At 36.8% G+C, this 17,357-nt stretch overlaps 1 protein-coding gene across 47 annotated transcripts in view; it reads right to left on the bottom strand.

The window, feature by feature from the left end:
* Nucleotides 1-17,357, bottom strand: part of camk2b1 (calcium/calmodulin-dependent protein kinase (CaM kinase) II beta 1) — an 82,047-nt gene that overhangs the window by 14,357 nt on the left and 50,333 nt on the right. For 10 of the 47 annotated variants that reach the window (XM_051110914.1, XM_051110923.1, XM_051110913.1 and 7 more), the window contains 4 exons: nucleotides 14,872-14,909; nucleotides 11,737-11,769; nucleotides 8,298-8,366; nucleotides 2,737-2,781 (listed from right to left, as the gene is read on the bottom strand). In XM_051110914.1, the coding sequence (XP_050966871.1) occupies nucleotides 2,737-2,781; nucleotides 8,298-8,366; nucleotides 11,737-11,769; nucleotides 14,872-14,909 (185 nt within the window). The remainder of the gene's footprint in view (nucleotides 1-2,736; nucleotides 2,782-8,297; nucleotides 8,367-11,736; nucleotides 11,770-14,871; nucleotides 14,910-17,357) is intronic. The other 37 variants (XM_051110916.1, XM_051110928.1, XM_051110959.1 and 34 more) reach the window with 11 other exon arrangements.

The following is a 17,357-nucleotide window of genomic DNA, read 5'->3' as shown; positions in this document are numbered from 1 at the left end:
CATATTAACATTTTTCAGAAAGAATACCAACTAGTGCCTCACTCTGATTGTTATACACACACCATAAATGAACATGTAAACAGCAGAACTCTGGGGAATCACACGCACAATTAACCGTTCAATGATGCATGTCCATGTCAGCACCACTGTTAGAGGCTTGTTATGTTAGTTAGAATCCCACTCGCATACATAATGATAATAAACACAGGCCACACCTCCACCAGGAATGAACGTTATGAACTCAATACTCTTTCCTAATTTCACAACATCCTGTGCTGAAATCTAAGAGATGGGCTGTGCTAATCACAGCAGATTCATTTAAATTAGCTGTCTAGACCTGATGCAAAACCACTGTTCAGGAAAGAATTGCAATAAAATTCTTACTAAAATAACATTTAATATTTTTAAATAAGTCAAGTATTGAGATAACGGTTAAAGCTGAAAGGTTCGCAACGACAACTTGTAGCTGTATTTACACGCTGCACCACTTCCTCTTGTGCCTTATTGCTCAATTGAATTCATCGACAGAATGATGTCTCAATAGGAAATGAGGAGGAGGGGGGCATGGTCACCTGAGAAACGGGACCGTGCACCTGTCACAGCGTAACCGAAGCGATCACCAAGGACACCAGCTCCTGCTGTAAATAGGCCATCAGTATGTGGGGCGATATTATTAGGTGCTCCTGAAAAGGCTTTTGTTCTCTCATTCCATCATCTATGCTGCGCTACAGACCTTGTTACACCTGTACAGAGAAAGTGGCAAACGTGGCGAAACGGACAGCTTCCCACACAAGGGTCTAATAGCTCGCTTTCAAGGGGGAGATTAAGCCCAATTCAGAATTCACACAGAACAGCAAACGCTGGCAGAACAACACGGCCCAGATTTAAACTTCACTACTGCCGCCTGGGAGAAAAATAAAGTGTGATGTGTGACATCACTGATTGCGGCCCTATTTGCTTTTACATTCACTTTCTCTGTAAAATCTGTAAGTGTTTTTAAAAGTCTTTCTTCAGCAACAGGACATGAATTCAATATAACTTCAGCAAAACACTTTCATGCTTTTTTTTGTTTTATTTAAGAGTTGCTTGCAAATAAAATAAATATACTATAATCAGCATGCACAATCCTTAGTAAATCCCACTATAAACATATGAAATAATTTTAAATAATATAAAAATAAGAAATAAAATAATAAAAATCCTACATGCATATACACACATTATAAATGTTTGTACAGTCATATATACATATATACACTACCAGTCCAAAATATTTTTAATGTTTCTATTTAAATACATTTTAAAATGTAATTTATTCCTGTGATCAAATAAACATTTTCAGCATCATTATTCCTGTCACATGATCCTTTAGAAATCATCCTAATATGCTGATTTGCGGTTCAAGAAACTTTATTATAAAAATAAATAAATAAATAAATAAAATATATCACCTGTTTTTAACATAATAATAATGAAAAATGTTTTATATGCAGCAAATCAGAATATTAAATATTTCTGAAAGAAAAATTCAGCATTGAAATCACAGGAATAAATTACTTGTAAAATACAATTAAATAGAAAACACTTATTTTAAATAGTAAAAATTATTTTCAAATTTTTCTGTTTTTGCTGTATTTTGGATCAAATAAATGGCGGCTTGGTGAGCAGAAGAGGCTTCTTCAAAAAAAGCATTAAAAATCTTACTGTTCAAAAACTTTTGACTGGTAGTGTGTGTATGGTAGCTGAAATAGGTTAAAATTTAATTCTTAAATTTACTAAACACAAAAATAAAATACCCTAAAGCTATATATAAAAAAATACATTATAGCTTTTTTAATTTAATTCTTCAGTTTTATTTTTAGTTATTTCAGTAGATCAAGTTACACTAATTGAAGTTTAAGGGTTTAAAAAGTTCATTCTTACTAAAATAATGTTTTTAACAAATATTTTATATTTTTTTAAATTAGTCAAGCTGTACTGAGAAAAAGCTGAATTTGAAATATATTTCAAATATTTACATTTAAATTTACTCCATTTAATTTCTATTCCATATTTAATTTTTAAAGATGAACTGTGTAATTTCTCCTCCAACAGAAGTACAAAATGCAATTTTAAAAATAATGATTTTATCAAAAAAAATGTTTTTAATGTTGAGGGAGCTTGCTTCGCAAGTTGCACTTTCACTGACCACCGCTAGAGGTCTCTACGTCACACAGTCAGAAGCAATGAGACCTGAGACAGCAGGTTTAATATTCTTATCATGACACAGATTTCCAACTGTTGCTCTTCAGCCTCATACTGCAAACATCTGATGTGTCAACACTCATTTCCCATCGTCATAATCATGAATAAACATCACTATTAAACAGACCATTGATTAATTGTGAAACAACTGCACTACAGCACATTCAGAAAGCAGCGGCCCACAAACGACTTAATACTTCAACACGACATGCGTTTCATTAGAATACTCATTCACATATTACAGTATGTTTAGTTAAAAGGTGCAATTTGTCACTAGTAAAGAGCGATTCAACCGGTTTTTAAACGGTATGACTGTGAGTACACACTAAACTTCAAAAGGGTCACGCATGCAGCCAACGGGCACACACGCTCGGATGATGTCATCATAGTCCATAGTCACATTAGCAGAAATGCATTGTGGGGATGCAGATCAAACAGAGGATGGATGGTGGGAAGGAAAGAAGAAGAGTGGTGGTGGTGGTGGTTGGGTACCTTAATCCCATCCACTGCATTATGGATGACAGTGGTCTGTGCCTCCTACAGAGCGACAGGGGAGGAGGGGGTGGAAAAACATGAGGAGAAAAAAGAACGAGAGAGAGAGAGAAAGACTGAGAGAGAGAGAGAGAGTGCGTGTGGGTGGATGGGTGTTTGTGATTGCCAACCCAGTAAAAATGAACAAACAAAACGTGCATAAAAACCACCAGAGATTCAACAGAGAGCTTCATAAAATGAATTACTGCACGCTAGGCTCTAATATATCAAAACCACCCAACACGAAGTGCTGAAAGTGAAATAGCGTGATTTTGGAAGAACTATTATCGCAGCTGCTAACTAACATGTTTATTTTATGCTGCCTCCTTTTGCGTACGTGTCAACCCCGGAAACCTGCTAGCTAGACACACACCAGACCGCATAAATCTGTAATGCCCACTTCTCTCTCGCAGGAAGTAACATTCCCTCACTGTCCAATCAGTAGTCTGCGGTCCCCATCATTATGAGCTATTCATCGCCATGACAACCGTTGCCCTGTGCAACAGGCAGCAATTGCATGCTAAGGTTACTACGAATACAGAGACTATATGAAGCTCCAAATGCTAACAAACATTCATTTAGAAATTAGTTCACCCCAAAATTTCAATTGTGTCATCATTTATTCACCCTTAAGTTGTTTAACGTGTTTAAATTTCTTTCTTCTGTTTAACATAACAGAAGATATTTTGAAGAATGTTGGTAACCAAACAGTTGACGGTAGCTATAGTATGGAGGAAAAAAAAATACTATGGAAGTCAATGGCTACCGTCAACTGAAAATATCTTGAAAATAGCTTGTGTTTAACCGAAAAAATAAATTCATACAGCTTTAGAACAACTTATTTAACAATTCGTATCCTCCACGTCAGCGTAGTGCCATTTTGGAGAGTATCCGCTGGACACAAACTGCGTACGCCGTACCACACGGATACATTTCTACGTATATTTACGCATTAATTTGAACTAAAAATAGCGTATCCGGATACTGATACCAGATACTGTCCAAAATGGTGCTACGCTGACGTGGAGGAGACGAATTGTTAAATAAAATCTTTTTTTTTTTCTTTGCATACAAAAAGTGTTCTCTTCGCTTCATAAAATTCAGATTGAACCATTGATGGCAGATGGACTATTTTGGCGATGTCTTTCATATGTTTCTGGGTCTTGACAGTAGTATATACCTGGCAGTCAATAGGACAGTCAAAAGCCTCCCAGTTTTCATCCAAAATATCTTAAATTGTGTTCCAAAGACGAACGAAGCTTTTACGGGTTTGGAACAACATGGGGATAAGTGATTAATGACAAAATTTTCATTTTGGGGTGGAGTAACCCTTTAATTATTACTAAAACTTTTACTAGTGCCGTCAATCAAAAAAAAAAAATTAACTAATTATTTGCACTTTTTTTCACTTTTTTTCAATCATGATTAATCCCACCCAACATTAAAGTGTTTAAATCTACTTTTATATTGCAATAATTTCACATTCAATCTTTAAATTAATGTAGAAACAACATAAAGGCAGTATATTTTTATTAATTGTAATCGTTTTAAAATTAACTCATTAAATAATTATTTGCACATTTTTTCCGAAAATAATCACAATTAATCGTGATTAATCCCACCTAACATTAAAGTTTTTAAATATACTTTTATAGTACAATAATTTCACATTCAATCTACAAATTAATGTAGAAACATCATAAAGACAGTATATTTTTAATATCTGTTATTTTATGACTGAAGGTAAGTATCACTGATACCAGTACTACTGATATCTCTAGCAAATTGTTATTTTTGCTGTAATACTTAACTATTGACTATAGTCATTCAACATTACAGTATAACTGAGAGCTATAAATTTGACCATTTATTAGAGTTTAAAAAAAAAGTCTTATTTAAGTGAGCAAAATCTTCACATAAACCCATTATATACCTGTGCCCTTCAGTAAGTAGGAAATAGACAGAAATTGAATAAAGTTTTCAAACAGTAAATACTAAATTAAATATAGATGAACCCTTAAAGCTACATAAGTTATTGATTTCCTTTTTTTTCTTTTGTTCTTTGATTAATAGACATCACAGCAGCTGGGTTATTAGGAAATTTGGCTGCTATTACTTTAAGAGTTGCCACTGCTGAACGTGACGCGGATTTGACACGCATACTCGAAGTTAAATTTGCACTTTAATAAGAAATGATACAGGCTACACCATGCAATTAAAGTGTGCGTGCTACGAGCACAGTATAATGGCTGACAGGACAGGTAAATTTATTTTAACTGAAATATGGCCTGACAAAATCTCATCTGACCACAGTTAACCGTTCCCTCGCTCCCTCGTCACCTGTACCTTTCCCGTGCTTGTTTGACTAGTGCCTGGCGCTGAAGTGAAGTTTAAGTGTGCGTCTGAAAAGCCTCCCATTTGATGGGGTCGTAAAGATGTTCTGTGACTAAATGAATCCACTTCTGGTCAAGAAAAAAGAGAAGCAGCAGTTTTGAGTGGGGTGGCCAACCCTAGCCCCGCTCCTACGTTGAATATTTTTAACACCGTTAAACTGAAAAAATTAATCGCCTGTGTTGATGCACTAATTTGGACAGCAGTAGTTCTTACATATAACATTTTGAGTATCCTTGGCTGTTTGGTTAAAATAATAGTTTCTCTTATTGGCAAAGCAAATTTAAAATACAAAAAGATAAATATCGTATATCAAACAAGAGTACAAAATAAACATATCATCCAGTTCTACATAACTGCACAGTTAGTAGTAAAGCTGAAAGGGAAGCCATGAAACAAAGCACTAAGGCTAGAGTCTTTACTGACCATAAACACCTCCTCACTACACTTCAAGGTTGAGTAACTATATCTGCACCATAAAACGCACTGCATACACACACATACGAGCAGCACACAAACTGCACAGTGGCAGCATTAAAGGGCAACTATGAGAGATCCTAAAATATTCTGATGTATTGGGCCACGTGTTGCAATAGCTGTATGTTGGAACGCATGTCATGTTTCCATTAGCAGCTTCCTCCCTTAATGCTCAGGGTTCACTCTAAAGCTTTTACAGACCACAGAAATCTACAAAATTCCCCTTTAGAACATAGACTATCCATCTATATCACTCAAGCATGTCATTAAACATTAAACAATCACATCACCCATGTACCCACCACCCTGGCATAATGTCATTTATTAAATTCCCTGCCAACTCCAAGCAATAAACAACCTTCATCATCCACCGATCAAAGCAGACACTGAAAGGCAAACTGGCATTATGCAATCAAATAAACAACCCCATAAACATGTGACTAGAGTGTACAGTAATATATCAGAATGACAGAGTGCAACTGAATAAACAGAGCTTAACCGGGTCCATGGACAGAGACATAAAGCATAGGGCTGAATTACAAATGTTACAAAAAATCAATTACAAAAAAAAGCTGTTCTTTACACAGATGCACACACACACTTATAACACACCTGCACTGCTCAGGGCTGTAAACATTCAACTCAATTGACAACTACAGTATATTAGACCCAGTGGATTTAAGCAAGGAACACCATTAAGGATCTCAGTGAACCAAACAGCCTCTTCTCACCACTGCAACCAGGAAACCATAAAAACAGTTTAAGGACTGACTCTAAGAGCCTCAGGAGGAGTTCCTATCCCAAAACCAATTCACATCCTAATGATGATGCTGCAAACGGCCTGGACACCGCTCACTGACCACTACAGTTCAAATACACAAATATAATGGCCCTTAAAGTATTTTGTGGTATAATGTCACTGCATTAGATAACTAATCATCGAACCAAGTGGCATGAGTTTCAGAAAAGATATCAAAAACACATTTGTCATGGATTGTATTTAACATTTTTTGTTAGGTTTCCAATTTATATATTGTTTAAAATTATTGAAAATTGTTATTAAACCATAGTGGAACAGGCTCATCATTAACTTGATGAACTGTACAAGTGATTACTCTTTTAAAGGTATAGTTTACTCAAAAATTAAAATCACCCTATGATTTAGTCACCCTCAAGCCATCCTAGGTGTATATGACTTTAGTCTTTCTGTTGAATGCAGTCAGAGTTATATTAAATAGTGTCCTGGTTTTTCAAAGCTTTATAATGGCAGTGAATGGGTGTTGAGACTTTAAGTCCAATAAAGTCCATCGATCCATCATAAAAACACTCCATACGGCTCCAGTTAATAAAGGAGGTTAATAAAGGCCTTCTGACGTAAATCTATGAGTCTGTGTAAGAAAAATATAAATTTTTTAAACCTTATAAGCTATGATCTCTAGCTTCTGCTGACTGTTGTACTCGCGTTCACAAGAGAGTGCCATTACAGCAGATGACGTAGGATGTAGGCGTAGCATAAGCTCTGGTAAGAATATGTTAGTCGCACAAGAACCAAGTTGTGTTTACAGCAAAGTAAATCCATTCTCCTCTTGGCTTAAAATCGAAATGCACCGTTTTTTTTTTTTTTTTTTTTTTTAAACAAATCCTCGTTTTGTACTTATAATTAGTGTCCGGTGTTTTGTTTTGCCCTCTCCAATTTTAATCCAATCTGGGTTATATTTTGGTTCTTTCATTCCTTTATAATGCTATGGATGGGTGTTTTTCTTCATCAGTCCAAAACAAGTCCAATAAAGTGCATCCATCCATAATAAAAAGTGCCTCACATGGCTTTGGGGGGGTGAATAAAGGCCTCCTGTAGTGAATCGATGTATTTTTGTAAGAAAATTTTTTGATATAAGCCAAGAGGAAAGGTTTTCCTTTGCTAAAATCAGAAAACTTTGCTTCCTTTGCTTCTGTAAACAAACGTTGGTTTTCACGAGACTCACCAGTGCATGTGGCAACGGATCGATTCGCTACAGGAGGCCATTATTCACCCCCTGGAGCCGTGTGAGGCACTTCTTTTTATGGATGGATGCACATGGACTTGTTTTGGACTGATGAAGAGAAACACCCACCCATGCAATTCTAAAGCGTGGAATACCAGGATAATTTTTAATATAACTCCGACTGGATTTGTCTGAAAGAATGAAGTCATATACAGCTAAGATGCCTTGAGGGTGAGTAAATAATGTGCTAATTTTCATTTTGGGGTGAACTAACCCTTTAACCCCTCAGAACTGTGTGGAGTACTTTTTATGATGGATGGATGCACTTTATTGGACTTCAAAATCTCAACACCCATTCACTGCTATTATAAAGCTTGAAAGAGCCAGGACATTTTTTAATATAACTATATAAGAAGGAAGTCATATACAGCTAAGATGCCTTGAGGGGTAATTTTCATTTTCATGGGGTAATTTTCATTTTTGGTTGAACTATCTCTTTAAGACACCTTTGAGAATTTGAGAAAATAAGAACATCTTACTCAGACGCAATAAAAATGTTGACAAAACAACACACAAAAGAAAACCTAAAATTCATAATGCACTTAAGATTTCAAGTCAAAGACAGAGGGGAAAAAGGATGGAGTGGAAGAAAAGGATTAGAGAGGTAAATACCAGTGCAGGAGAGGGGAGGTTTCCCTTGGGACTGGTGACTATGCTGTTTTTGGTGCTGTTTGTCTGGGGCTGTGCAGGGAAACACAACATACATTCGGTTAAGAAAGGGTCAGGTTAAAAAGGAACGAGGGAGAGATCAGCATGCACGTGAACACAATCACTCGCACAAACACATGCAGTAGGTTACTATCATTATCTGTTTTAAGGTAAATGACTGATGTAGTGCCAACTACCTATTTATACAAAAACGGCATTATTCATTGAGACACAATGTTCTCTAGCAGCAAGAGGGACGGGAGGGTCATTATTAAAGTCCATAAAATGCTTTTCGCCAATTAGGCTTCCTAAACTAATCCATTACACCAATTAGCCAAATTACATGCAGAGGCGGATTAGCTATGGGTGTTTATTTTGCACTCAGGGTCCCTCAGGCCTCACATCTATGAGCTTGCAGTGAAATCAAGGTAGCTAACGGTCCATTTTCCCCTTGTACAGCTCACGTGAGAAGTGTTATTATTATGTGCCTACACATGGGAGATGAATGAACAGCAGCTCACGACTACTAGATCCTCACGAACATAAAATAAACCCACATATGAGCACAAACACATCATAAAATGACTGCATGGACACACACACATACTCATTCAAATACATACTGTTCCTAATTACTGGACTACTTGATGGCTTGCAGAATTCATTAACAATTCCCAAAAACTTATGAGAGATGGTCATAGATTGCCATGTAAGTCCAACTTTATCCAAGTAAACATGGATATCGTCGGGAAGGGCAAGCATAATATAAGTGTCAATCCTGCAAAGTTGAAGGAAGCAAGCAGATTTGGTGCAGTCAGAACCCTGGGTTCTTCAGATCTTCTGGAAATATTGGGAAAACACACAGTGTGGAACTGGGAAAACAGAGTATTATTCTGCATGTCTATTCCATTGCCTACCTGTGTATGAACAGAAAGGACTCTCCTAAACCTGCTTTACAAAGCTTCCAGAGAGGTCAGTATTAACCAAAATACATCCGATTACCAATATGCAGAATGAGACACAGGAGGTCTGTGGTGCTCATGGGAGTTGATCAAAATTATTCAAACAAAGCTAAGAACAGCAAGAGGGAGGAACCCAGTGTTTGTCAGAAAATACTAAAGAAGCAAGTCTGAATGGTCTCACAAAGATCTTTAAACTCCAAGAAGTTCAGTCCACAGCGTGTTCTGGTCAAGAACCGCCGCAATTCAGATATTGATTGGCATGTAAAGCAACCAGTCTGTTCGTTTAGTTTTTATGTGCAACTTATTTGGAACTGTTTATAGTATACAAGACTAAACATGTGCCCTTAAAAAGCTGCTTACACCAAAGATGATAATGATAAGTATTAAAGGCCCTGATATACGCCAAGCAAAATCGAAGAATGAACCTGATTTCGAACAAAATCAAGCCAAAACAAAGTTTGGGGAGTTCAAAACAGCTTGTCAAAGCAAACTTTTAGTTATTTTACCACTGGTCGGAGACAGGCTCCATCTTTTTTGACAAAGAAATCTTCTCTGATTGGTGCAAACATATCGATATTACTGATCAACTGCTTTATTAAAGGATTAGTTCACTTCCAGAATAGAAATTTCCTGATAATTGAATCACCCCCATGTCATCATGTCTCTCCTTCTTCAGTCGAAAATATATTAAGGTTTTTGAGGAAAAATTCCAGAATTTTTCTCCATATAGTGGACTTCAATGGGAGCCAATGGGTTGAAAGATCAAACTGCAGTTTCAAAAGGCTCCACACGATCCCATTCGAGAAAAAAAGGGTCTTATCTAGCAAAACAATCAGTCATTTTCTAAAAAAAACTAGCTCTGTGATGCTCATGTGTGACTTCACACATTACATTATCACTTTGGAAAGGTCACGTGTTTAGTTCTTCATCTGTGTATTTCGGTTCAAAAAGATAGGGTACGACGAAAAACATCTCACTTTCTCCTCCAACTTCAAAATCATCCGGCATTGTTGTTTTACCCTTTTTTTCTAAAGGGCGTTTGACTTTCTTTGCCCATTCGCTTTGTAAACACTGGGTCAGTACTTCTGCTTATGTCACGCATGATTTTTCCAACATGATTATGTAATTACTGATCGTTTCACTATATAAGACCCTCAGGGTCCTATTATACACCATGCGCAATGTAACGCCAAGTGCGACGCAAGTGTTTTTTGCTAGTTTCAGCCTGTCGCAGTCATCATTTTCATGCCATGTTGTTTAAATAGGAAACGCCCATGGGAGTGCTGGTCTGAAAACAAGGTGTGTTCAGGCACATTTCTGGCGCGTTGCTATTTTGAGGCAACTGAAAACAATTGTGCCATTGACCAACTAAAACCTGGTTTAAAGTCAATGGCGCAGTATTTTTTAAATTTATTTAAAGGCTGTTGTAAAAGATGTAAAAGATTATTCTTGTGTACATGGAGAAGCATTCAGTCTTTGCTCTTGCAAATTCCACCATGTAAATGGTGAATCCGCTATGGTGCAAATGCAACTGGCTCTTAAAGGGAATGGAGAATAAGATGAGACTCTCATTGGTTTATTGAATCACCCATGATTCATTAGAGAATAGATACAACCCTTTCAGACCATGTGCCTGGCATGCTGACCGTTTTCTTTTTTCATGGTTAAACTAGCAAAAGCGCACCTGTGCCATGCGCTTCAGATCATGTGCTTAGATTATTAAAATAGGGCCCTTATTCCTCGGCTGGGGTCATTTAGAGCCCTTTGAGGTACATTGAAACTGCAATTTGCACCTTCAACTCATTGATCCCCACTGAAGTCCACTACATGAAGAAAAATCCCGGAATGCTTTCCTCAAAAACCCTAATTTCTTTTTGACTGAAGAAAGACATGAAGATCTTGACATGGGGGTGAGTAAATTTTCAGTAATTTTTTTATTCTGGAAGTGAACTAATCCTTTAACTGCTGTCTCTGAACTTCTTTTACCCCTCGGCAAAGAACAAAAAAGATGTCCGAGTGCATCAGGGTCTTAACTATATAGTTTTAGTACTTGTTCTAATTCTACGAACGTTGTCTTCCATAGGTGTGGACACTAACATAGTTATTGTTATAATTCTTGGTGTAATCGGGCATCTACTATTGAAAAACTGCTGAAGTCAGCCAGTCGGTTATAATAAATCAGGTGCTCAGTGGATAGAGTGTGGGCAGTCTGTGAGGCTGAGACTAAGATCCAAGATTTGTTGACCAATAAAAAAACATTCTATTTATTAAAGTAGAACCAGTCTGAGTATGTTTTATACTGGCCATCATTTCATTATGTCTCACAGAAATGCAGGATCTTTTAGAGGAAAGTGACGCACATTAGCTGGTAAAGTAGGTGGAGGTACAAGAAGTGGAAGATGAAAGAAAACAGAAGGGTGTAAATGAAACAAGATTCTCACCATGTATTGAATGGTAGAGCTCGACTTCCGCTTCTACAGAGAGAATGAAAAGGAGAGAAGTGAGAAAAATGGTGGAAACTGTGAGACGATATCTAAAAAAAGGCTTGTTTGATAACCATGTTCATTTGGGGTGAAGAGAAAAAAGCTGGGAGGAGATCTCAAATGCCGCCAGAGCTGTGTGTATGTCAGTCAAAGAAAATGATCTGAAGAATAATTTTGGGGTGCATGTGAAGGTTTCAACTTGAAGGTTCTTCTGTACAAGAGGAAATTTGGAGGAAGAGGAACAAGGACGGGAAGTGGGTCAAGTGAAGGAACAAGTAAAGTGGAAAAAGGAAAGAGAAACATGCTACTAGCAGAAGAACAGTTTAAGTGCACCTAAGGAATGATCAATGTAAGCGGAGTTACCTGATCCGGGGTCAGTTGTTCGTGACATACGACAGTTATCGTTCAGAGACAATCTGGCCCTGAACCTGGAGTGGGGAAAACAACGTAGGAGCTACACAAAGTAGGAAAGATGTGCAAGGACAGGCAGGGATGCTGAGAAAGGAAGCAAGCACAGTCTGTGCGGTTCAGTGATATTTTCTGTCCCAAAAAAAAAGGGCAGCCAAGAACGAGTTATATTAAGCACAGAATGTTCTCAGAAGCGCTTTGGTTGAAAACGCAGCAGCGCAACTTCCAATCGCTGCGACTGCCGTATTAAAAAAAAATAAAAATGCCTCCAATTCCAAAGCAGAATTACATAACCGGCGGTTGTGCAAAGATTCAGACGCAAAATAAGGAAATCAGCTTCAGTTAATTTGAAAAATAGTGACAGAGACTAAATAAAGTGCAGCTCTGCGTGAACTTTAAAGACGGCGACTGAGCATAAAGGTGAGAGAGAGCAAAGTAATCGTGAAAAGGACAGAAGAAACGTTTTAAAATGGCTGAAGAGGACGTGGGGGAGCCTGTTGCTAGGTGATGAGAGGAGCGCTGTGCTGCTATTTTCGTCTCAGAGTTTCCAGGGTTTCAGACTCACGGCTATTCTTGGAACCAGAGTCACATTCCCCGCTGAACTATTTCACCGCTCAAACACACACACACACACGTACATACATACACATGAAGATAGCAGGTGTGAGTCACAGAGGTGTGTTGTGGGGTGACGACAAAGTAGAAAAAGGTAGGAATGTGTTTTGAGTGTGTGTCTGCGAACACTCCCTTAAGTGTTAAGTGCAGTTCATCTCTGAAAATCCTGTTTCATGAATCAAATTACTCTGGCTCTTGTGGAAGATTCCATAGATTCTTCAATGGCATCACAGCCGTCGTCGTTATATCATTTTCCTAAACGTCTCCCACACGCCTACGGGTGCTGACGGAAATAAAACCTTCATTTCGTCTCATCTTTCAGTGGTATCGCTGGCTCTGTGACCGGATAGAGCTTGTTACGGTGTTTGGTAACACCTTATATTTCCACACTCTTATGTCTGCTAGAGAGCCCAGCAAATTCACTGAAATACTCACCGTGAGGCTCATTGCGTAATCCGCACTATTTTTACTTTTTAAGCTAATGTGTGGAAGTCTGTGGGATGGATTTAAATATGGGGAAATGTGTTAAAGGTAGGTTTTACTGGTTGCTAAATAAGCATACATGTGACCATGAACTACAAAAGCAGTCATAATAAACTTGATGTATAAAGAGATTTATACATCATCTGAAAGCTTAATAAATAAGCTTTCCATTGGTTTCAATGGTTTGTTAGAAGAGGGAAATATTTGGCCAAGATTCACTAAATCTGAAACCTGAGAGTGGAGAAAAAAAAATAAAAAATTCTAAATATTGAGTAAACCGCTTTTAAATTTGTCCAAATGAAGTTCTTAGCAATGCAGATTACTAATCAAAAAGTATGTTTTGATATATTTACAGTAGGACGTTTACAAAATATGTCCATGGAACTTGATCTTTACTCAATATGCTAATGATTTTAGCATAAAAGAAAAATCGATCATTTTGACCCATACAATGTATTTTTGGCTATTGCTACAAATACACCTGTGCTCCTTAAGACTGGTTTTGTGGTACAGTGTCACATATTTCCAAGCTCATATGGCTGCTAGAGAGTCCATTGCAGGGTTCATATGCATGCTAATTTTTACATTTTCATGATAATGTGTGGAATCCTGGGACGGATTTAAATATGGTCTTATTGGAAGATCAATAATGAAATTAGCCAAAGATATTCACATTTTACCTTTAAATTAAAAATCTGGGATAGTTTACACGTTTACTCACCATGTCGGTCCAAATCTTATATATATATCGATTTTTTCATGCTAAGCTTACTTTAACTCCTTTAGTGTTATGTAAAAGTAACAATCAGAAACATTCGTTCATTTTCAGAACAGAAATTAAGATATTTCTGATAAAATCCGACAGCTTTTTGACACTACATAGACAGCAATGCAACTACCATGTTCAAGGCCTAGAAAGGTAGTAAGCACATCAATAAAATAGGCCATGTGTCATCAGTGGTTCCACCTTAGTCACATGGACTACCTTTCTGGGTCTTTAACATGTCAGTTTTGTTGCTGTCTATGCAGGGTCAGAAAGCTCTTCGAATTTTATCAAAAAATATCTTAATTTGTGTTCCAAAGATGAACGAAGGTGTTAATGGGTTTGGAACGACATGAGGGTGAGTAATTAATGACAGAATTTTTGTCTTTTGGGTGAACCATCCCTTTAAGTAAGATACTAATGACTACCCTTTGAACTTCCCTTAAAAAAAAGAACCATCTGCAAATTTTTAAATCTGTCAATAAGGTGAAATCAGTTCTGAGGAGAGTTTGACTAGACTTTCTTGGAATTATACTGAAATATAGTTTAATGAGATGATTTTAGATGTCAGTGTTCGTGTTTTTAGACTCTCATGTCTTAAAACACACACACAACATACCCACACATCAAACACAATATGAACTAACAACACTTGTGTATAAAAATAACACAAACAGGCAATAAAGAACACACTCCAAACACACAGCAAGCACTGACAGATTAACCAGGGCAGAGAGACAGAGTAGTGAAAAGAGAGAAGGTACTAAGAAGTCATATGGTCATGTCTGGGTCACAGAGGTCAGAAGTTCAACAGATCTTCTTACCTTAACGTCTGCTTTTTTGTTCAACAAGCTCTTGGCTGCTACAATGGGAGGAAATAAGAGAGAGACATTAAATCAGCAACACCATATTACATATTACAAAATGTCAATTAACCCATCAGACAGGCGGTTTACCCAGGGCTATATCTCCTAGAATGAAACATAACACTGCAGATATTAATCACACTAATAATCTTGTAAATCATAACTAGGCCCAGACGGAATCTGCAGATTGTTGGTTCAGCACTCATTTTGGGGGAGGATTATATGGAATGGATTTAAACAAGATAAAATGTGTCTCTTACTGGTAACTACTGTTCATGAATAAGGCAAATAAACATTTAATTATCAAGCTTAAAAGAGGCAGGAGATTGGCAAAAATGTGTGAATAATAGAAATTATTTTGAAATGTGAGGGCAGATTCTGTGAATTTTGAAATGTGAGGGCAGATTCTGTGTTGGCCTACTTATAAATCTGATACAGCCAGATTTCTATCAATGACACTTTATAATAAATTTCATTAACAAGTCATTAACAACACATTACATAATTCTTATTAGATCGGCAGTCAATGTAGACAAAAATACGAATATACACTGTTTAAAACTTTGCAGTCAGTACTTTTGTTTAATATTTAATAACAATGAATTTTTACCATTAATATTTATTATAAAGTGTTAGCCATGGCCTCTCAGATTGACCAGTTCCCCATTGTTTAATTAAAAAAATATATAAAAAATAAAAAAATATATATACATTTTTTTGCTTCCTTATCACAGAATCCATGGGGCCACATAGCTCATTACTCTTTGTATTTCTTACTACGTTTTGATTTTATAAACCATTTGGTGGGGAAACTTTAGGGAAAAAATATTTAAAATGTAAATGTAATAAAGTGTTTTTAGGTTCAGCCAAACAGCATAGCTGACTGAGGAACTTTTCAATCCAAGAAGGTATTTTTACAGCATCATGGTGAACCACACTTATTAAATCAATCGAAAAACAAACATTAATGAGTAAAATGAAGCATCTGACACGATCACTGTCAGTCATTGTTGATTCCTGTACCATTTTATGTTCGGAGTACATATGCAAACAAATGCACACACACCCTGTCAAGCACCTTTGAAGCAGTTCATTTGGATGAATTCTTTTTTTAGTATTAAATCACAGTAGCACCATCACATTCACATCAGACTCATTTGCCAAGTGTGTTTGCTCAAAGACTTTTACAGCCAGAGTTGGTTAGTCTATTAATAGAGCACAGAAGAGATTTCAAGCTTTATCCCTCAGGTTATACACAGGGATGGGCATTTTTAATCATTTTCTATACTTAAGTACTCATGCTGCAAATATGATACTTTAGGGAACTCCAAAATAAAACAAATCAATGTTCAATCAAACCGAGTAATGTGTTTTTGGGTATTTGGGTACTTGTGCTCATCCCAGTTGTACATCTTGAAGGATATCGTAACCTTTCTATGGATAATGATCTAAGTACTGTTCGTTTAATACAATCAGTTCAGCAAAGACAATGTAATTTGGAAATTTTTCTAAAATGATCCCACAAATACAGCTCTGTCACCAATAAGATGGCGTGAGCTGGCATTATGCATTAAAAAACATACATAGCAAGAGGCTGCACAAGAAAAGAAGCCTAAGTTTAATACATGTGCTGTATTTCTGGTCACAAACTGAAAAACAGGGTCACTCAAGGTTGGTATTCGATAGAGATCCTCCTAGAACTGTATCTGGGCCACCAGTTCATTCATCTGGTGGCCCAAAGAGATCAGTGAGAAGAAATGAGCATGCGTCCCTGTAGAAAGAGGAGTAGTGAAGTAACATCTAATACTCTAGAGTGAGTGGAGCTCCTTACCTTGCCATTAACACAGAGAGCAAGAGAAAGAGAGGAAGAGAGAATGGAGAGAAAAAGAGAGAGCAATGGAGAAGAGGTCAAAATACCAGTCTCTTGTGGTGTTTCTATGAACGCTGAAGCTACACGACTATCTATGGAGCTGTATATGGGGCTCAAGAACAAAAAAAAAAAAGTATGTCAACTTGCTTTCAGTACAGTCATCATTTTTCTTAAAGTTTATCTATTTTGCAGAGAGTCAGCACAAACAAGGTTTAGCAAAAAATAGCAGGCAAATGTTTGTGCCAGGCTGTTTTGTATAAGCAGTTTCACTACTCTAAAACCTAGTCTTCAGTTGTTCTCTAAACATTACATAAATGTTTAATATATATTTAAATATAATTTCATATTTTATATTAAATAAAAATATATATCTTAAAACTCAATGCATCTTGTGCAACGTATAGAAGCCGCACAAGCAAAACTGAGCATTATTGTCTATGATAATGCAGCTTTTGGCTTCATTACATAATGTATGTGAACTCCTTACCTATTTGTACTCTCTAAACAGATTTCAAAACTAAGCTGTTATAACAGCTTCCACTAAACTTAGAAAGGGGTGTCCACATACTTGTTT

This window comes from Labeo rohita, chromosome 5, assembly GCF_022985175.1.
Source record: "Labeo rohita strain BAU-BD-2019 chromosome 5, IGBB_LRoh.1.0, whole genome shotgun sequence".
Lineage (NCBI taxonomy): Eukaryota > Metazoa > Chordata > Actinopteri > Cypriniformes > Cyprinidae > Labeo > Labeo rohita.
This window is presented reverse-complemented; position numbering and strand designations above follow the sequence as displayed.